This window comes from Xyrauchen texanus, chromosome 27 (assembly GCF_025860055.1).
Source record: "Xyrauchen texanus isolate HMW12.3.18 chromosome 27, RBS_HiC_50CHRs, whole genome shotgun sequence".
NCBI classification, from domain to species: domain Eukaryota; kingdom Metazoa; phylum Chordata; class Actinopteri; order Cypriniformes; family Catostomidae; genus Xyrauchen; species Xyrauchen texanus.
In genome coordinates this window covers 8254403-8277616 of record NC_068302.1, presented here as the reverse complement: position 1 = coordinate 8277616, position 23214 = coordinate 8254403, and the positions used below count along the sequence as shown (strand labels likewise).

The following is a 23214-nucleotide window of genomic DNA, read 5'->3' as shown; positions in this document are numbered from 1 at the left end:
CTGGGGGACGGTCTGGAGACCAAGGGGATGACCTCAAGTTGGGGACTGGGTCTGGAGGCCTGGGCGACTGCCGCAGGACTGGGACTGGGTCAGGAGGCCGGGGAGGCGGCCACAGGAAGGGGACCGGGTCAGAAGGCCGTCGTTCTGCTTCCCCCTGGCCGCGGCTGCACTGTTGGGGTGAACGGTAGTGGCGAGAAATCCATAAAAGGATGTAGTTTATCAAGTCTTTCCTCCCTCAAACTCATCTCTCCTTTCTGCTTTCCTGTCCCTGCTTCATCCAAATAATTTTCTTATGTCCATCTACAGGAGCCAATAATGTGAATGAACTTGATGTTTTTAGGAACAGTCGGGGGCATTCACCATTTGCATTGATGGCCTCAGCACATTACTGTATGAATAGTTACCTCTGCCCGTGGGTGTGATCACATTATGGATAATGAGCTGAGCCAGGAGAAACTGTACATTGCATTGTTTCATACAGATTACATTGCAGAAGAATATTTGTTTTATATTTGAATTGTTTTATTTAAAAGTAGACATTTTAATCTTTCTTTAGACATATGTTTCATGTTTGTGTGATGAGTACTCACGGAGTTTCAATTAATTTTTTGTGACGTGTTTCAGATATATGCCCGCGAACACATAGACAGCTTAAAGTGCACCCTTTTTATTTTCTTTATTCCAACCATTACTCCTTGGCGGAGTCTTCCGTAAATATTTTGTTTATACATAGCAATGCTCAAATATTTAGTAGTGCGTAAGTTGTGACCAGCTTTACGCCACAACTTGGTTAAGTTGTAACGTACATAGCTGGTGCAACCGGCCCCTGGACTTGTGTGTGTGGCTGTGCGCGATCCAGTGGAATTGGTTATAGCAAGTGTACAGGCGCGTGCCACACGGACATGGATTTCTGCGCGCATGCATCAGATTTGTGTTTTCAGTTAAACTGTGTTGCTTTTACATGTGTTGATTGAGTGGGATATTGCATTGCATTTAGTTAGATCTGGGATTATCAATCTAAATGAATGCACTGACAAATAAAGTAAATTGTTAAAACTCAAACTTGAGATTTTACTGGGTCACAGCAGATTTATACTGGGGCACGTGCCCCAGTAAAAGGGGTCTAGTGACCCCAGGTCCTATGAATATAAAATATGTGTCTGATGACCTCATATATACTGCACTCAGTGAGGAAGTGAAGTTCATCCTTTATGACTCCTTGAGTGCAGTATGCAGGAACATGTTTTCCCTCTTTGGGTGTCCAGTTCTGCCTGTGCAGACCCGTCTCTACAGCCAGACTGTGCTTACACGCTCAATACTTTGTCAGTAATTTTTCTGTAATGGTAGTCTTTCTTTTTTGTCAGATGTGATGCCGATTTATATTCTTTTTTATTTTTTTGACAGTATTTCAATTTGTTTGTTTCTTTGAGTTTGCTGTGCCAATAATGGGGGTGTTCTTCTTGGGTTGTTTTGTGTTTGCCTGCCTGAATTTAGCTGGTATTTGTCCAATAAATACTTTAAAGGGTCACACTCTGGGAGGGCTGCTTTGTGTAAAAAAGCACACTGATGGTGATATTCTGGGGAAGAGTCTGATAGGTGGAACCAGAACTTACTGGCTCTCTTTGAATGTCAGTCAAAAGAGGGAAACTGCCCAGTTCTGCCCGACAGCCCAGGTTAGAAGCACTTCTGTGAACTCCCAGGATATTTGTACAGAATTCAAGGTGGAAAATTGTCAGGTCTCATAGATTTCACTGCCATACATAAGTATGGGCTTGATGACACTGTCAAACAATTTCAGCCACAGTTTAACAGGGTGGTTAAATTTAAATAGTGATATTCTTATTCTATAATATGCCCAATGAGCCTTGTCTGGTAGCTGAAGAATTGTTCCCCCCAAGTGTAAAGACATATCTTTTTTTGTCTTAAGGCTATTTTTATTTTGAAAAATTATCACTTTTGACTTGACACTTTGACTTGTCCATATTTATTGTTAAGGCCCAGTTACTGCAGTCATTTTCTAGAATTGAGAGGCTTTCACGCGATTGCGTGAAAAAGAGGGGTGAGAGCAGCAGTACTGTAGGTTGTCTGCATATAGAAGACACTTGATTTCTCTATCGTCTAGATTGAGTCCGTGGCTAGAAGAGTTTTGAAGCATTGTGGCCAATTAATTTATGTAAATATTAAATAAAGTCGGGCTTAGGCTGCAGCCTTGACGAACTCCTTTATTCTGCCTGAATTAATGAGTTCATCTGTTGTATATCTGAATGCAGCATTTGTTGGATTTGTTCATGTCTTTTATTAAATCATAAACCTTCCTCCTTTTCCACTGTGAATCAGTTTTAGGAAGAGTCCGTTATGCCAAACTGACTCAAAGGCTTTTTTTTTTAAATCAATGATATTTTTCCTTGTTTTGATTGGTGGACATGTTTGTGTACAAGTGTGTAGATATGATCAGTTTTGGCATGAATCCAATTTTTCAGTTTTGTAAAGTCTTGTTTTCTTGGAGATATTGGGTTAATCTGTCATTTTATAATACAACAGAATAGTTTGCGAAGGTTGCTACTCACTGAAATGCCCCTATAGTTGTACGGGTTAAATTTGTCACCTTGTTTGAAGATTGGGGTGATTTGACTTTCTGTCCAATTCTCAGGAAAGTGTCTTGATTTTAAGACCAAATTGAATAATTTGAGAATGGCCTCGGTCTGTTTGGGGCTGCCATGTTTCAACATCTCATTTCAAATTTCAACTGATCCACTACATTTTTTATTTTTGAGGGATTTGATTCTTTCACAGAGTACCAAATTATTTAATTGACCCTATATTTTGTATTCAAGTTGATGTTGGCAGGTCTTTTTTTGGGTGGGGTTTAGTTCACTTTGTGTATAAAGGTTTTCAAAATGTTCTGTCCAGGTTTTTGAGACACAGATGGGAATTTGTTCTTCTTTTTTGGACTAAATTGTTCCATAATTTCCAGAATAAAATTGAGAAACAGCTTCTTCAATCTTGTTGAGCTTTGTTGTCATATATTCGGCTCTTTTGCTTTTTTAGCAATAACTTTTTTTAGGCATTTGTTGATAGATGGATTTGTGTTAGTTGATTTGCGAGGTCTCTGTGTTTTTTATTTGATACAATTGTAGTTCTTTTCTTGACATTTGACGTTCTTTATCAAATAAACCTTTTCAGCTTTATTTTATTCACGATTTGCTGGCAAATCGTGAATAAAATTTGCTGGAATTTCACCGTGAAATAAATGTTAGCCAATTGTTTTGTTGCCAAATTGATGCTTTTCTCATCTTTTCCAAATGTGGTGAGTTTTGTGGCGTTCAGCTTCATACTGGGCTGGACTATCTTTTCTTCAGAAGAGTCTGGTAGGGAGGGGATACAGTTTAGACTTCTGATCTGAAGAGGGTAGAAGACTGGCTGACTTTCAGACTCATGACAATGTGACAGTGGTCTGAGAAAGGTAGCTGTGGCATCACAGTGAAGTAATTGATCTTGTTTTGGTCTAGATCTATGATGGCATAGTCCACTGTGCACTACCTTGAGACGAGCAGTATAGGTAAATCGGCCCAGAGAATCACCCTTCGTTCTGCCGTTCACTATGTAGGGACCCAGGCTTTTACAGAGATGCAGAACTTGTTTTACATTTCTGTTTATTGTGTTGTCATAATTCTGACGTGGTTTAGTGGAACGCTTATTTTGATTTACATTTGTATTGTTAATAATATACTTATCTCCAACTGAACTAATATAATCCAGTTCTTTCCCAGTTCTTGCATTCAGATCCCCCATTATCAGGACTGAGACTGAAACTGAATAAACTCAGATTGTAATGTGGAGAATATCTCCTCATTATAATTGGGTGACTCATGTGGGGGGATGTAGATGGCACACAGATATGTATCCTCATCTGTACAAATTAGTTCCTTTTCATTTTAATCGAAATATGTGTTCTTCCTTTTTTTTTTAACAGGCTGAATATAATGGAAAAGATGTTCTCTCTCTCTCTCTCTCTCTCTCTCTCTCTCTGTCCACATTGGTCTGTCCAAATTAATCCACAGTGAAAATCTTTAAACCTGAAATAAATAAATAAATAAAACAAAGAAAAATGATGATGTAAAATGAATATGAAATATTTCAGATTTTGCACTATTTCTACAAATAAAATTGTGATATTGACCATGTTTACTTATTTGTACAAAAGCTAATATTTTCTTGCATCCATTGAAGCACACAAAATGCTCTTTTAGAAAATTCTGGACATATCAAATACTTACAGGGAAAATTCACCCAAAACTTAAAATTCAGTCTTTGATTACTCACCCCTGTGTTGTTATAAACCCACATTATATGACTTTCTTTTTCTTAAGAGAGTTTGTACTCAGTGATGTCATAAAATGGCAGTTTGTGGTGACCACCTCTTCAAGCTTTAAAAAAATGCAACATATAATTCAGAAGTCTAATGAAATATTCCATGAGACTCATGATTGTTATGAAAGCATACGATAAGGTTGGTGAGAAATAAACCCAAATCTAATGTATTATTTAGTGAAAATGTTCAGTGACCTTTGATCTCCTGTGCACGTTCCATGTCCGTCCGTAGAGAGAGAAAGCGGTATGGGCTTTATTCCCCTGGTTCCCGCTTTCTCTCTCTACGGACGGACGCTTGACCACACCACAGAACACAACACAGTTGCACACAAAACAGTGAACAGAACTAAACATGTCTGAAGAGTTTGTAGTTGAAGAATTTATGCATTTCTATACCCAGCCTTATTTTTTTTAAGTTTTTGGACTGGTGCCAATTCACAGTGGAGGGAGTTTCCATGCGATGTCGAAAATAGAAAACAAGTGGTCGATAGTACCAGTGTTAATCTCGTCAAAGAAATCACTGCCAAAAATGTTCGTTGATGAAGGTTTTTTGATTTCATCAACGCTAAAGTAGACGAGACGAAAAAGGTGCATCATGATGATAATTAAACGATTTTATTAAAGCAAACTATTGACGAGACTATGACGAGATAAAAATTATATGGCAAGATATTAACAATGCAAGTTATGAAAAGGAGTAGCAACATGTATAGAATTTGTATATAGGAGATATTAGATATAGATTAATCTAATCCATTAATAATTGTGGATTCCTCCGCTTGAGCACCATGAGTTTTGTGTTAAGAAAAGAAAGAAAGAATATAGGGTTATAACAACACAGGAGTGAGTAAACAATGAATGTATTTTAATTGTAAATAAAAATTGTATTTGAATAAAGTCCTGAATCAGCATTTTCTGTCATGTTCTGCAAATTATTTAGTTAATTTAAATTTTTTTGTCCCGATATAATTAAACTATTTATCATTTTAAATTATACAAATGCAAATTAGAAGGTTTTTAACTAGTGGTCTCAAACGTTTAGACCCCTCTGACTATAATAATACAAAATTATCGGTTCGAATGTAATGATAGGATGTCCTTCCTGTCTGTCAATCTATATTTGCATACCGCCCGCCACGCAACTTGTTCGTGCAGACAATCACGTCATCAGCCTGGGTTCCTTCACGCTGTGCAGAGCGAGCGCGAGAATGGAAGGCGAACCGCAGCTAACTTATGTTCCTCTTGAACCACCTGTAAAAGGAAACAAGAAAAGAAAGACCCTGTTAGAAACTTCTACAATGAAAAATCGTCTGGCGCTTAGACTCTGCTCTGTGTGTGTGTGTGTTCATGTGTGATAGAGGAGGCGTGGCTTTGGAGACACCTCTGAAGTGAGGGCGGACTCTATGTTTTCAAAACTAGCTTGCTAACTGCTAGCCTCTCTGGATTACACACCCTAGCTTTAATGACAATGAAGCACAATCCCCGAAAATTCTCATGAATTTAATAAAAATAAAAAAATAATATTCTGTAATAGTGTAATACAGTAATGAACATCATCCTATCTAGATGATCACACAATGATTTATTTATTTATATTAAAATCATAAATTAAATTCAGTACAACATATACTGTCATGCTGTACGCTTTATAGAATTTATCATTATATAAATGTAGCATTTTATTTGTTTATTAATAACTGTTTATTCATGTATTTATGCATTTAGTTATTTATATATTTTTTCAGTAATTAGAATAGATTTGTAATTGGGGATGGGTGTCATGAAAATTGTCACAATAAAAAAAAAATGGTTTTATAGGCTTCGTTTTCTTTAAAATATTAGAAAAAATATTATTCCAAATAGAGTTTCTTTTTGTTTTATTTAGTTTTTGGGTAGAAATATAACCCAGAAATTTTTAGCAGTTTTCACCTAAAAAAACTGTTTTCACCTAGTCTTTATCCATCGTACACATAAGTCTCCTTTACTATGAAACCTGCTCATAGTTCAGTGGGAAACAAATATTTTACTCACACGTAAAAACTTCCTCTGGGTTAAGCATCTAATACCAGAGATCAAACCATCTTCCAGCATGATTGCTACCCTGTGAGACTCAGTTCACCGTTTCTTTAATTTCCTTTCACCACTCACTACCCAGAGGCCAAACTTTCCACTATAACACACAGAAAGACAGAGCTAACGGCTGTGTCCTTGTCTTTGTTGTGGCCATCTGAGAATATCCTGTCACTCTCTTATGGTTCCTTCATAAATCAACTGCACTTTATCGCAGTATTCACATGTCTGGGATCAAACCAGAGCACCTTGAGGCCTGTAAGGCAGTAATTTAAGCACTTTGTGTCTTTGTCTTAGGCAGTGGCTGTCATGGACTCTGAAGACGAACCCTTGTTGCTTCAAGGTACCTGGAATGTGAGCGAGTTTGAAGAGCAAGAGGAGGGAGACGAGGAGGAGGAAGATGATGGAGGGGTGGAAGAAGCCAGAGGAGGAGAGCAAATCTGTAGAGGGGTGTGGTGGGCTTTGGGTTGGGTGTACACGCAGCCCTGGGCGAGTGGGCTGGTTCTTGCGGCAGGATTTCTGGTTCCGTTTGCTCTCTCTGCTTTTATGTTCCTTCGCTGTGAACCACTAGACATTGACCTTTCCTACAGCGCATTTGAGGTTAGGAGTCATTACTCTGCTGAACGCTTTGATGCTCTCACCATTGCACTGAAAAATCAGTTGGGGTCTTGGGACAGGCACAGGCGTGATGCTGAGGGATTTGACTTTGAGGCCACTGCTCTGAGGGACCTTCTGTTGCTCATGGCAAACAGACAAGGAAAGGATGTATCTGAAATGGCAAATGTCTCAAAGCCTGCAGAGATCTTGGAAACAAGACAGACTGAGACAAGGGTACAAAATGAAAATAAATGGTTTGGTAATGAGAAAAATAGCACAATGAAAGAGCAAAAGACAAACTACACAAGTCCTAAAATAACTTTAAGAGCCAACTCCCATGTAGCCGAGGATTGCAGTAAACCCAACACACCTTTAATCAGGAAGCAAAGATTTGCAGGATACTCCTACCTCCAGACCCAGGCACTGTGGAGGATAGAACTAGTGTTTGTGGCTCAGGGGGACAAGGATAACAATATCTTCACCCCCGAACGCATTCTCACCATACACCATGTGGAGAAACTTCTAATGCAGCATCCACACTTTCAGCAGTTCTGCTGGAAGCCACTGGAGGCTCTACGAGACTTACCCTTGGGACCTTCCTTTTGTGCTCCTCCGAGCTCTGTTCTGTCATATCTCTTCCCCAGTGAGCATGCAGGGAAGATCTATTATGATGGCATGGGACCTGATCTAGCTGATGTACATGGTGAGTCAATATACATTGATTCCATGCTGGAAAATCCAGGTAAAACCAGAATAAGGTGCTGGCTTTTGCATGGTTACTGGTTGGTCAAATCTGGACATTAGCTGGTCCAAACTGGATTAGGTGGTTGATTAGCTGGACTACCTGCTACCAGCTGGACCTGGCTGAGCTAGTAGACAACCTGGGACCAGGTGGAACCATGTTCCAAAAGCTGGTATGCCCTGGTTTTCCAGCAAGGTTAAAACTGGCTAACACATGCATTGAAGAGTATAAACAAATGGTGGGTTTTTAATCTTCAAAGGCCTCCTTCAGAGTTTAGCCCAAACTGAAACTGATGTCTTTTTGATCAAATTCCCTCAGGGTAGTTTTCTTTCTCTGCAGGTGCCTTGAGCTTGGCAATCACCCACCCCCAGTTTTACTGGTACGTGGATGAGTCACTCACACCAGACAAGCTTCAGTCCTCTCTTCTTCGCAGTGAAATCCATTTTGGGTCTCCTCTTCCCTCCTTCTACTCTCTCCAAGACAGGCCGCTAGAACAGAGACGTCGGTTCAGAGACTTTGTGGTGCAGTATGCTGACATCCTGTCTCTACAATCTACCAGGTGGGTGTTGATAATGAGACTTGCTGGGGATATTTGTCTGGGCTTAATGCCATGTGCCATTAATGCACTGTTCATAAATGTAAGTGCAGTTCCGAAATAACAAACACATCTCAACAACAGCTTGTGGGCCATTAGACATTGTTTTTGGATCCCTACCCCTCTTATGAGAGAACCGGATAGTATCTCTGCATGTCACACAGAAGAGCGGTATTCAATTCCCTTTTTTTGGCGATTTTTTTTTTTTTGGGGGGTTGGGTATGGTGTACTGGTTAAAGCTTAGGGCTGGTAATGGGAAGATCCTGGTTTGATGGCTGCATGAACTGGTCCGGCAAGTTACTTGACCCCAGATTCCTCCAGAGGTTTTTTCCCTGTAATAAGTGAATTCACTTTTTTATCAAATGGATAGTCTGTCAAACGACTACTACCATACTAAATGACTAATTACACGTTGGGACATTAAGTCTCTTAAGTATTGATTAGTGCCAATGACAACAGTCATTGTTAGATTTCGATTTTGGCAATAGTGTTTGCAAATAAAACCCCCAAAGTATGATTACTGAGTTCGGAACCAAACAAACCTAGCCATGAATCAGGGATAATGAAGCATTAAAGGTTTCATTACATCTGCAAAAATGTTACTAATATACATTCTGCTGTCAAGACTGTCATTGTAAGGCTCTTTGGATGATGCTCTTCAAATGACACATCATTATTACTTGGATGACAATGGTAGGAGGTCTAGAAATGAGCCATTGGCCAGATGAGGAATAGACAGTCAGTTTAGCACTGATGCTGTAATAAGTCCTTTAAAAGCCCAAAGGTGTAATTAAGAATTTTGCTATCCACTAATGTGTGCCCATCTATATTTTTTGTCTCATTCCTCTCTCCTCCTCATCCATTCTTCCTTTGCTATATATCCAGTGCTCTTCTTTGTCTAACCATCTCTTTCATCCATTTATTCTGTTTCTTGTTTCCTCAGTAAAGTGAAGGTGCTGTACGGGGGCACAGAGTTATTTGATGATGAGGTACGGAAAACCTTCCACAGTGACATGTTGCTGGCTCTATTCAGTGGCGGCTGCATCACTGTCCTTGTGTACGTTCTAACCTCATTTTCCGGTAAGATACTCAATGACCATTCTAGGTGAAAGAAATAAGCCACAAGAGACCATGTGATTTAATTGTGGTTAAGAGGTTTTGTATGATGCAAAGTAGAGACGCCAATGTTCAATTAATAACCAGTGGTGTTTGATGAGGCAAGCATCACTTTTATAAATTTGAATACTTAGGTTTAGGGATTTTTACAAGCCCCAACACTAATTAATAACTTGTTCACAGGTGCATATATTAGGTATTTTATGACAGCTTCAAACATAACTCATCTAATTTGATTTTAGAGCCAGAACTACTTGTTCTATAAACATGTACACACATCCATGGCCAAACTCACTAAACAGTTGCGCTATACCTGTGCACATGGTATTTCAGCACAGAAAAATGCATCTTATTCACTAACCACCCACAATCCAGTTTAACCAGGTACTAAATGCACTTAAATAGCTCTGCAGCATGAGGATTTGTATTAAGTAATTGTCATTCTTTTTGAGATCTAGAAAAGAAAGATTGATTATGGTGAAGTGCAAATTGCATACAGCACAAAATATTTGGTCACATTTTCAGTATTATCTTATGTGCTTATTTTCTTCATTATGGGCGATTTTATACTCTGTGAATTCCTCCATCCCCTGAGTGTAAATATACTAATACATTTGTGAAGTAAATCTCAATATCAAATTATTGTACTTGAGACTTTTTTTTTTCATCTACAAAATACTCAATGTGCCTTGTTTCAACTGATAAGCTGTAAGTGCTTTTGAAATCAATCTGACTCATGTCTTAAACATGCCCAGATATTGCTGAGACATCATGAGATCACAATTCTGTGCAGTATGACTTAATTAGACACAGCAGTAAGCATGTACTTCAGCTACCAAATCTATTAAAAGCACAAGCTAATCTATTTTGGATTGTCAGTAGATGCAGGCTTCAAGCTGTACCAGCTGTGGCTTTAGCTGTCCTGCAATTCATCAAGTAATTCTTATTGATTTGGCCATTTGCTGGTTTCCTGGGTATATTCAGGTCATTATACTATTTTTGTCCAGGCATTCCTAAAATTAGCATTATTTTCTCACTGCTACTGCATCAACAAGTGTCTGGAAAGCAGAAAATGGAACACTACATTTACATTTATATTTTTCTGAAAACCTGAAAAATGACAAATCTTCACTCAACATAACATCTGTACAAATTGAGCTTTATCTGTTTATCATATAACCTTACATGAACTTTCAGGGTTCATTTACTCGTCAACTGCACAACGCTCACTTTTGCAATGTGCTGCCTTTTTAGAGAGGCAATGGAGAGCTCTTGAAAACAATAGATCAAATCACCTTCGGTGCCAATTTGTAACTGTTTGTTATGAAACATTTAGCGCATTTTGTGTGCTACAACACTAAGTTATTTAAAAGGATAAAAGCATGAAATGCTTATTGTCAGAAGAAAATAGCATTGCAGTTTTCTGATTGCTTATACTTTTGTAAGGTGTCCACAGTTGCCAAAAAGCCTTGGTGAAATTAAAAAGGTCTGTTATTTGTTAAAAAGTCACCAGTGCTGGAGAATGTGACAGAACATCCAGCTATTTGTGTATGCACGCTGGTGTTCTTGCAGGTCCAGGAACAGCCAGCCTTATGTGTATGCACGCTGTTGTTCTTGCAGGTCCAGGAACGGAGTGGGTAGGGTATCTGTCATGAATTAGAAGCGTAAATCCTTTTATTCATTCCCCGATCTTCACGTAGCCCCATAGCATAGCGAGATCGCCAGATCCCCCTACTTCTTTTGGAATCTTTACCCCTTTTACCCCCTTTGGACACTTTATTCCAATGATATCCTAAGCAGCTGCATCCCTTGCTCTGGTGATGATTCTTCAGGCATCCCTCCATCTCCCTATCCCCCTCTTTATATTTCAAAATGCCTATAGCAATAATTTCAAATGGTCTTTCTATTTCTCGCTTTAGTCCTATAGACCAATCCTATTGTTTGCAAACATTGCAATGCATGCACAGGAAGTGGTGGCAGAAAGCCAGTAGATGTTTGTATTAGATTTGCTAGATTGGATAGCTGGTGCTAGCTGGCTCTTCTAAATATGTATTTAAAATATACTTTATAATTAAATTAGTTTTTAGGCTCAAAGCAATCTAGGATTGGGAACACTGATGCGAGTAACACTGCTAATTATAGATTAAATTACTCTGACGTCACACCGCAGGAAACCTCTTCCGGGTTCTTTCGAGCAGCAGATTTCAAAGGTGGAAAAAGGCAGCACTGCAGATTTAATAATCTTTTAAGCTTTATAGAATGTAATAATGTCATGGTTGCTGTTGTAACCTCCATTCCCTGATGGAAGGAAAAAACTTTGTTTCGATTGTGGTGACACAAGGGGTCTCTTCTGAAAGCCTTGCATACCTCTGAACTTGAGAAAAGGCCAATGTCAAGTTGGCAGACAGAATTTGCATGCCCTGCCCCCGGACATATGGGTATAAAGGGCTGTCCAGAGACCAGTCAGAGACCTGACTGTCAGACAGATTTTCACTGGGGAGCCGAGAAAACAGTTACTGCACATTACAGTGGTAGGGATAGTGACGTGGCAAGGGGAACACAACGTCTCGTTCCTTCCATCGGGGAACGGAGGTTACAACAGTAACCATGACGTTCCCCTTCTGTCACTCACTCAACGTTGTGTCGATTGTAGTGACACAAGGGGTCCCACTTCAAAATGCCATGCATTTCCCACGTTACGTGACCGCCAAGCAAGGTGCAAGCAGGCTACTGTGTGCTAGAAGCAGCTGGATCAGCTGCACGTAACCCTCCCCAATGCCCCCACTAAAACGTGTCTTGCAAGGGAGCCAGCTGGCCAGCCGCGACCTTTTCTCTCTCTATGTTTCTCGTCATAGAGTTAAAAAGCGGCTGGGGCTATCTTAACGCAATAGACGCATTTGGGAAGGCATCCTTTCCCGTTCCTATTCTTTCAGGGGGAAAAGGCCCTGCTGTGACAACAAACTGCCCAGACTGGGGGGAAGTAACTTGTGGACAATACACACAGGGTTGTCAAGCCACAAGTGGACATGGTGCGGTGGCAGATCCTGCCTGACAAGGGAGGAGTTGCTACAGACACGGGGACCGGGGGACAGCGGGGACTGCCCAAGGGAGATGCGGGTCCTGCCAGCAGGGGGACCGTACCGCAAAAAATACGTCACAGGGAGTTGCCTGAAGCGGGCTGCCTGTGGAGCCCAAGCCCAACACGGAGCACTCGACTCGTGGTGGGTATGGTGGCAAATTCCTCTGCTGAATCTGCAGCCAGAGGGCTAGGGAGGAAGAGCATCCAGGAAGCGAGAGCTTACTGGCTAATCTGGGAGAGAATGCGCACTGGATCACCTTGGTGGAAGGCGCAAGGTTCAAGCAGAATACCCGGTGGGCTGTTCCGTATTACCGAGTTCTACCGGCTCGGACCTGACAAAACATGGGACGAGACCGACTCAACCCTGAGGTTGTAGAACCTAGCAAAGGTATTGGGTGTTGCCCAGCCTGCCGCTCTGCAGATGTCTTCTAAGGAGGTGCCCACGAGGATACCACACTTCTCGTAAAGTGTGCTCGAACCCACAGGAGGGGGGTGGGGCACAGCCTGGGTGTGATAGGCAAGGGAAATAGCATCAACAACCCAATGAGATAACCTCTGTTTGGAGACCGCGTTCCCTTTCCCCCATCCACCAAAGCAGACAAAGAGCTGGTCTAAAGCCCTTTGTTAGGTCCATGTAGAAAAGCACATACCACAGCAACGAAGAGGCTGGGTCGGCCTCCTCCCGGGGCAGCGCTTGCAGGTTCATGACCTTGTCCCTGAAGGGGGTTGTAAGAACCTTGGCACATAGCCCTGTCGCAGTGTTAGGATGACGTGAGCATCTGCCAGACCGAACTCCAGGCTAGTGTCGCTGACAGAGAACATTTGCAGGTCCTAATCCCACTTGATTGAAGCGAGCGCGATCAGGAGGGCAGTCAATCAAGCGGCTCGAATGGGGGTCTCTGAAGGCCTGAGAGGACCACTGAAAGATCCCAGGAGGGGAACAGGCTTCAACCACCGGGCACATCTAAGGAACCTGATAATCAAGTCGTGCTTACCAAGGGACTTGCCGTATACTGCGTTGTGATAGCAGTGACATACACCTGACGGCAGACTCTTTTAGGAGTCTGCCGTCAGATCCAACAAAAAGCTCTCTTGCAGAGGTCGGTGAAGCAGTCGTGACACACAGCTTGCTGATCACACAACCGTTTGGCTCCGAAGAAAAAATCTGTCTGACAGTCGCTCGCCTGCTCCCCTTTATACCCATATGTCCGGGGGCGGGGCATGCAAATTCTGTCTGCCAACTTGACATTGGTTCAGAGGTACACGAGGCTCTCAGAAGAGACCACTTGTGTTACTACAATCGACACAACGTCAATTGAGTGATAGAAGGGGAATGTCTGTTAATACAAGTTATTATAAAGGAATATCTATAATAAAAATATTTACATTTATGAAATAAGGACACAATGGTGGTGGTGTAGTGATCTAAACCACATAACTGGTAAACTGATAATCAGAAGGGCGCTGGTTCTATCCCCACAACCACCACCATTGTGTCCTTGAGCAAGGCACTTAACTCCAGGTTGCTCCAGGGGGATTGTCCCTGTAATAAGGGGCTCTGTAAGTCGCTTTGGATAAAAGCATCGGCCAAATGCATAAATGTAAATGTAAATACTTAAATATATATATTTTTGGGAGAAAATGGTTTGAGGTCCAGGGCTGATAAAGTAAGTTATAAGTAACATTGCTAAGACTGTTCTACATTATAGAGAAATACTAAACCATAAAAATCGGCTAATGTTTGGTTGACTATTAAGGGGCAGCCCTTTTAATCCTTAAAAATAAAGGAACTAATTGCCAATGGGGGTTTCCCTTGAAGTTTTTTTTCTTACTCCATTACCAAACATTACAAATTGTTATGAGACAGACGAGGAGTGGGATCTTAGTGCAGCTTTTAATGAAAACATAAGATAAACCAGGTAATTCGTGGTATAACAAAACACAGGGAACAACTATAACATCCACGATGGGAACCAAAATATAAACAAGAGAAAACATCCACGAAGGGCACGGGCAGGAACACATTCAGGGAACATACATACAACAACTGACAATGAATGATAAAACAATAGGGTTTAAATATACAAAGGAAAACGATTAAATGACACACAGGTGAGAACAATGAAGTGCTGTTGGCAGTGATGAGGGCAGGGAATTATGGGAAGTGTAGTCCGGGACAGATGACAAGGGGAAAACACAGGGCAGACAACAGTGAATCATGACACAAATATTGTTAGTTTTCTTCTCAGGTAAATTTATCTTGATTTAAAAAGTTTTTTTAAAGTTTTATTTACTAGAAAACATGCCAAAAACTTTTTGTGCATTCTAATTTAAGACCCTTGTGTTTTTGTGCCAGATAAAAATGGTTTTGATTGCTTAATAAATGATTAAATATTTTCTATATTTCCTATTGTGAAAGATCTCCTCCTCAGTTTTGAAGGAGGAAGCAGGGGCCAGGTGAACAGTCCATGTAATTCTTTATTAATGACACTTTTCAGCATACACACACACACTGTTTATTCTTCATAGCACAAATGATTGCACACACGATCACTGTTGTGTACATGGCTCTCTCTCTCTCTCCCCTCCAGCAGTCTGGACTGCCCTTTTGTCCCTCTAAAGCTCTCACTGCAAAGCAAAACAGCTGTTAGAGATAATTTCCCACAGGTGTCAATCCTTAATCCTCTTCCTCTCCCGGCCTCGATCTCCACAGACGTCGCTTGGCCATGCCCCCATCTCCACACCTATATATAGGCCTATATTTCAATAAAATTACCCTCTTTAAAAGCTTCCAGACTGATCTCACAGTGAATTCGGAAACAGTAGGTGGACTTTTCTTGAGCTAAACTGAAATTATAAGCACTGCCCCCAGTTGCCGACGCACATAGTGTTTTTGAACATGTATGAGCTCCAGTTTCTGGATGAAATGCCCACAGAGGGGCTGATTAATTCTACCCCTAAAACCTTAACCCCATCCCTAAGCTTAACCTTGTGGAGTACAAATGTAATGTTAGCAGGAAAATGGAACCTCCGAAACACAGTTGTCGCTCATTTTGAAAATGCAACCCAGATAGCACATGACATCTCTGGAAAGCATCACAGTCTAATTTTCATCTGCTTATTATCTTAAAAAGATCAGATTTACCAACATTCTAAATCATAAACTTCTCAAAGACATCTGCTGAATGTCTTGTTGACATCCGAGACATCATTTTTTTTTAATACTTCTTATAGACATTTTGCAAATGATGTCACACACACATCAACTGGACATCTGGTTGATTTATGTGTGTGGTATCAGGTAATAGACCTTATTCACAGTAGTGCCAGCTTTGATTTTTGATGGGAATGAAAATAAGGCTGTGGAGATAGACTTACTGTCTCTTCAATAACGTGCACTGTATAAAAGCTATCGAAAATATCCTGCAGTAGATCACATTTAATTTTCCACAACTCACAAATGTATTGTCTGCTGAAAGTCCTTGGAAATATATATTTTTTATGTTTTGTCAGCGGAATGATCCAAAAACACTTTAAACAACTGTAAAACCCACTGAAGATAGTGTGTGTCTATCCCTCTCAGCCTCTTTGTCAATACTGTCAAAAATCAAAGATGGCAATGCTTTGAATAAGGTCTAATACTCCCTGGTTTCAATGTGGAACAAGAACCCATATCTTCCACATTGCTGTCTGACGCTACACACTTTCAGTTGCACCATAGGAGAAAGTCAACACATTTGAACTGATGCAAAAATGTCTGATGGGCAATGGCGCTTGTCAGTAACTCAGCATGATGGGGCCGATCCCAGGGTACTGGAACATTCGGAAGCAACAGGCCAACTTTCCATCTGATCATGTTACATCTTCAATCTGTTTAGCTACCTTTCTTTACATGCTTGTAGTTTAGCTAACTACCTTATAAAAAGTGTAGCTTAACTCTAGTTTAACTAAATTATGAGTAGCTAGTAGCTTGGCAAACTACCATTTCAGAGTAGCTTAACCAACATTCCCTCAAGTCACCAGTGTTAATTCTTTACCTAACGTTATGCTCCATCCCCATTTTGTGTCTCTGCAGTGTTTCTAACATTCTTTGGCTTGGCCAGCATTGGTCTGAGCTGTCTCGTGGCACTCTTCTTGTACCATGTGGTGTTTGGAGTGAAATACCTTGGTATTCTCAATGGGGTAGCAGCCTTCGTCATCATTGGCATTGGTGATCATAATAAATAATCAAACTATGACCTTGTCAGCTTTCAACATATAACATTTATATGTACTTTGGTGTTACCATCTTAATTTAGAGCTTCTTTCTTTCTCTTACTCTCTCTCTCTCTCTAGGAGTGGATGATGTTTTTGTGTTCATAAGTACCTTCAGACAGGCAGGTCACCTGACTTGTTCAATGCAGCGTATGATTTACACAGTAAAGACAGCAGGCAGAGCCACGTTCTTGACGTCCTTCACAACGGCAGCAGCATATGCTGCAAACACCTTCTCACAGGTGCAGTCAATGAAGCAGAATAAACATGTCCTGAAAATCAGTTTTAAAAATTTTGACCTGTGTTTTAGTTTTTCTAAAGTGGCCATATTCAAAACTCTTGTTGGATTATTGTTTTTCACTGAAGTTTCTTGGACCTAAAAAAATAACTTAGTTCAAATAATACATTTAACACCCTCTCTTTGATATTTAGCTATTTTAGTTATACATTTTTTTTTGCTTCTGTACCTTAAAGTTCTATATATAATATATAGTATATGTAATATATAAAATAATGCAGATCTCTAACACTTAAAAAGTCACCTGGATTTGAGAGGGTATGACAAAATTTGCCAAGTGTCTGAGTGAACTTGGATGTTCATACGTGACCTCCTGTTTGTTGTTCATCACTTTGAAGCTCAGGATCTAACATCAATCATAAATAAACACAAATGATGAAATAAGCTGCAATAACATATAAAGCATACAGTCAATGATTCTTTATCTCTACAGAGAAGTCCTAAGTTATTCCATGTAGCTTTTGGAACCATGGGGGTTTTATGTTTCTATCACCAGCTCATGTTTTAGTCAGTGTTGGCGTAATGAGAATCACAATGACTAATTCATTTTAAAACATTGAAAGAAGTGTGATTGCGTAATAAATTATTAAATATTTTTGATGTTTCCTATTGTGAAAGATCTCCTCAGTTTTGAAGGAGGAAGCAGGGGCCAGGTGAACAGTCCATGTAATTAGTTATTAATGACACTTTTCAGCATAAACACACACAGTTTGTTCTTCATAGCACAAATGATCACACACATGATCACAGCTGCGTACGTGTCTCTCTCTCTCCCCTCCAGCAGTCTGGACTGCCATTTTTTCCCCTCTCAAGCTCACTGCAACGCAAAACAGGTGTTAGAGATAATTTCCCACAGGTGTCAATCCTTACTCCTCTTCCTCTCCCGGCCTCGATCTCCATAGACGTCGCTTTGCCATGACCCCATCTCCACACCTATATATATATATATATATATATATATATATATATATAGGCCTTGATTTCAATAAAATTACCCTCTTTAAAAACTTCCAGACTGATCTCACAGTGAATTCGGAAACAGTAGGTGAACTTTTCTTGAGCTAAACTGAAATTCTAAGCACTGCCCCCAGTGGACGATGCAAATAGTGTTTTTGAACACGTATGAGCTCCAGTTTCTGGAATGAAATGCCCACAGAGGGGCACCAAAAGCGAGTAGTTTTTGCAGTAAAGAATGAAAAACAGTCAAGAGGAATGCATATTTTATTAATTCTACCCCTAAAAACTTAATCCCATCCCTAAGCCTAACCGTCATGTTTTATTCGGTGTTGGCGTAATGAGAATCACAATGGCTAATTAATTTTAAATCATTAAAAGAAGTGTAACATTTCTGACAACACCTGACGCCTGATGCTGTTTTGCATGTGTCGTTAGATCCCGGCGGTTCATGATTTTGGTCTGTTCATGTCCCTCATTGTGAGCTGCTGCTGGCTTTGGGTGTCCTTTCAAATGCCTGCTGCTCTCTGCATCTGGACCCAATGTGGAGCTGCCCGTCACAATGCCTGTCCCAAATGGTAAACTGTTACTATAGGTTTTCTGGCCTATTTCAAAATGATTTACAGTGTCTTCTTTTGATAAATGTGCATTTTATTTTCCTTGAACGTCTTGTGTTTGATCTCACAGCTACATAACATCATAATTGTTTTATTGTTCATTCATTAATATTGAGGTTATTAAAATATATCTGTTACAGGTGGAACAGCCTAACTAAACTGTCTACCAGCCCCAGTCCTCTCTCAGATGAGGATGATGTTGCTCTACTAACTGTAGAAATGGAACCAGGTAAGACAGACAATTCCCTGGTCCATCACGGAGGCCTGAGCAATCACACAGATATTTAATGAGAAAAGACTGTCCTGGAAAATTAGAAAACGAATTATGAGACGTGATTTTTTTAAGAGGGGAGGGAAAGAAAGAAGTTCAATCAGGACCACTTCTGTCAAATGAATACTTGAATACTTTATTCATTTATAGACATGTGAAGCATCTGTTGGTGTTAGGGGGTATGGATCTGTTCTGGGCAATTTCTCTGCCCATCCAAGCAGTCATGTATGGACAGAACATAGTGCAGCAAATAAAAACCCCCAGGGGTAACAGAACATATCCAGCAGAATTATTACAACATTGTTCTATTGTTGTTATTTTTTAACATTCTGACAAGGCTACATGATACAATTGTTCACTTGCATAACACTTACAAGAACTTCAGATACTATTTAGCAAGTTGGCAGTCAAGAACAAAGCAGAATGACACATTTTAGAGCACAAAACAACAAGCTCGATATAGAGAAACTAAAGGCAAGGTGCCATACAGAGGTGAAGCTCGGAATGGAGGAGGGTGTCAAGTGCAGTTTGCATCCATGCAATGGAAAGACAGCTAAACAATGGATGAACAAATGAATGGAGGACTTAAATAGGACCGAACGTCTGAATTGTATTGTGGACTTCATGATCAGCTGAGCATCAGCTGATTACGAGCTTGACTCACGTGACTTGACAGAACTAACTTAGTGATTGATTTTCAATACACGTTTTTATAAGATTGTGAAGACAAATATTTTTTTGTTCTCTGTTTTGATTCAGGTCTGTGTGACTCAGAATCGGATGCAGCCTTACTGTCTCTCTCTGTAGACGCTCCCTTGGATTTGTCCACTGAGGGCAGTGTAGGGATTGTCAGTGCCCACCTTCAGAGGACATTGAGACACTGGGTGGCAGAACCAGTAGTGGAGAAACGTAAAGCTATTATAGGTGAGCACATTCACATTTTGATTACAATGGAGTTATCTCAAAAGCCATGGGTTGTGTTCCAATGCCTAGTGAGCAAACTACAGTACCTACTGTGCCTTGACAACATTTCTGAACTTCATTATCATGTCTGATAGGAATAATTGTTAACAGCTTCAGGAGTAGACCTATAACTATCAAAAATGTCAGTGTCAATGGAGTAAAAATGTACAGTCCTGGCTCCAGCACTTCCCAAATCCTATATAGGATAAAAGGTTATAAAAAAAATCGATGGATGGATGGAGGGATGGATAGATAGCTAGATAATGTATAATGCATTGTATAGTATATTAATACTCCTTATAAATGCATAAAACACTAATATATGCTTGTTACTTTTCAGCTAATGTATTCATAATATGTGCATGAATAAGATGAAAAGTTCCTGGCTTTTTTGCTTAAGACTCACTTTAATGTGTTTCTTATTTTCAAGGTCAATCTGTTCATAGTTAATACAAAAGAGCTCTGAACTACATCCCTTATGTGCATTCAACAGTGCAATAACGCTTTTATTTGCATGGCAGAGTGTACCAAGCAATTTCAACAAATGTCTATTGTTTAAATGCATATTTATGCCACCTCATGCATATCAATAAGCTAAATTAGTGCCCGTTTTTTCCCCAGGTCAACATTTCTCTTTACTCTTATTTCATGAGCTGCCTGAGCAGTGTTAATGCAAAGGCCGTATAATTAAAGACTTATAGAGGCAGTTACAATGCACAGTCATGACTCATGCATAATGCAAATTTGCAAAAGATTGTATTTGACTTGTTTAAAAAAAATATATCTAAATATATATATCAGTGATTCTTGAGATCAGGGAAAAAACAGGTTTTGATTTTCTAAAAAAAAAATCTTCATTATTTTAAAAACCGGCGTATACATATTTGTTAAATAAGGGCTTGGCTATGTAACCATGTTTTGGAACAACCTCCCAGTTTTAATTTTTTTTTATAAATTAGAGGTTTGCGGGATCAGCACTGGATTTTTGTCAACACCATCAGACACATAAAAATTTCTATAAAATTATTTTTAATTAAATGATCACAGATAGTTTGACTCTTAGTGGTTTTTAATTGTCTTACTCACATAAAAATGTTTTTAAATTAATCAGATCACCTTTTAAAAGTTAGATTAGTAAATGTTTAATGATTGCGGTTTAGGTTGTATGGATTAATCAATTTATCATTTAATTTCCATAATGAACAGTGATACTTAGAAGCATACAAATTACATAATAACTTTGAAAATGCAACCATTTTATTAACAAATATTCTTGAGGGAACAAAACAGCTCATCTTTACAAACAATAACAACAATATGTCAATCTGACGGAGTTAACAAGGCATCAACGGTGTTGACACAAAACTGACGGTGGTGACAAATTTGTAAGAAACAAAAATATTTCATTCAAAATGACCATTGAAATCTCACAAATATGGTAACATTGCAAGATATAAAGAAAACACATTATATAACCAATTTTTCATCTCATGGGAGTAGAGGGACTTTACAGGCAATATAAAAAGAAATTAACCCCCTTCGTAAAGTCCACAACATCTTCAAATATATGCTGCTTATAAAGTATATAAACTAATTCAAATCATCCATAGTCAAAATGACAGCTAAACCTTTAAACTATTACTAAACTGTCATAAAAAACGTAACATTTGACTTCTCAAGGTAGTTGATGGAGTTTAAACACCAGGCAACAGACGGTTTAAGTGTTCCTCTTCTATGAAATCCATGACCTCTGCTGATATGTTATAGATCTCCCTGGTGCTGCTTGTACGGACGGGTGATGATGGCTCATTTAGCTTGACTAGAATATCTGTAAATGGCACAAAGCAGACATCCCGCCGTCCTTGTTTTTTCTGAAAACAAACATTTGGCCCATGAGGATGAAAAAATTCAACTTGAACATCTTGATGCTCTGGGTCAATTGTTAAGGCTTTAGCCAGCCACCAGTTCTGTTCGTACATGACAACAAGCCAGTCTCCACTTTGAGTATCATCGGGGCCTATCCCAGTTGTTGTGCCCTCAGGTTCTCTGCTAGGCTCTTTCTCCATGGCCTCAATCAGCATCGCCAGAGGACTGGGTCATTCATCTGGGTCCTGAGGGATGCCATCCAAAGTGTGAATAACAGGACTGAAACACTGGCAAATCTGTGGCTCACTGCAAAAACATGAAATGTTTCTACAATGGATGATGTTCCCTTGAGCTACAACTTGATGAATCTTCCTTGTTCCAGGGATGGATTTCAGGGGTGGCATGAGGAGAGTGTCATAGGACTGAAAATCATCACTGGTAACGTATTGTAGCTTGACACCACTTAGGCTGCTGGACACCATCTCATAAAATGCTCTGCCATCCACAATGTCCCGACCTCTCAGCACAATACTGTCTGCACACCTCTTAACTGTTGCCCCAATGCCATCTGGGGCACCCTTGCCATGTGATGTAGGAAAGAAATTCCACGTTGCATTCTTGAATCCCAGTTGGGGAGGGACAGCACAGAGGAGATGAAAGTTCTTCTTATTTTTATACTGTTTGCTTGGACCATCTGACCAAAAGTGAACAGTGTTAATCTTTGGAAATCTTGCATGAATGGCTGTCAGGATTTGATCCATATAGGTCCAGATGGCTACAGCATCCTGGTGCTTGGACTCTGAGACCGTGCAGAATCCTGCCTTTTCATGTTTGGTGTAGAACATGCCTGTATGAAGTGTGAGCTGTGGGAGGTTTTGCCCATAGTGACAGGATTGTACTTCTGAGCTGAATTTACATTTCCAGGCCTCAGAGAAGTCACCATGAACAATAACAGTGGTTTGATCACAATTTGTTATAATGTTCCTGTACTCCTTGGTTTGATTTTGAACTGAGTGGACATGGGTGGTTGTCTCATTTCTTAGTTTGTCTTGGTAGAGAATCATAAGCTCTGAAAGAGTGCCAGTGTGTTTCACAAGTTTGGTGTGAAAGTGAGCTACATCTTCTGTTCGCTCCTCAATACGCTTCCACTGCTTCCACTCCACTTGTGTTTTCCCTTGCTCTGGAGAAAGAACTGAACATTTGTTCAGACATCGGGTGCAGGTACGTAAAAGACAAGATTCGTTTGCTGGAGAACAACATACAAGTTGGAAACTCTCTCCAAGTTTGCTGGTTGTTAAAGCATTGAATGTCTTCAGGACCTCAAGCATCAGTGTTGCATTCTCATGGTACAGACACAGACATGTCTTTCGGTCTGAGGCTCTTGGAGATGTAATGTGAAATGGACGCAATGCACAGAAGGA

At 39.9% G+C, this 23214-nt stretch overlaps 1 protein-coding gene across 1 annotated transcript in view; it reads left to right on the top strand.

The window, feature by feature from the left end:
• LOC127620822 (protein dispatched homolog 3-like) overlaps positions 1–23214 on the top strand; it is a 90928-nt gene that overhangs the window by 25029 nt on the left and 42685 nt on the right. Inside the window, exons 2-9 of the mRNA XM_052094077.1 lie at positions 6739–7741; positions 8120–8339; positions 9319–9455; positions 16646–16780; positions 16906–17066; positions 18515–18654; positions 18834–18922; positions 19724–19888. Of these exons, the coding sequence (XP_051950037.1) occupies positions 6751–7741; positions 8120–8339; positions 9319–9455; positions 16646–16780; positions 16906–17066; positions 18515–18654; positions 18834–18922; positions 19724–19888 (2038 nt within the window). The 5' untranslated portion in view covers positions 6739–6750. The remainder of the gene's footprint in view (positions 1–6738; positions 7742–8119; positions 8340–9318; positions 9456–16645; positions 16781–16905; positions 17067–18514; positions 18655–18833; positions 18923–19723; positions 19889–23214) is intronic.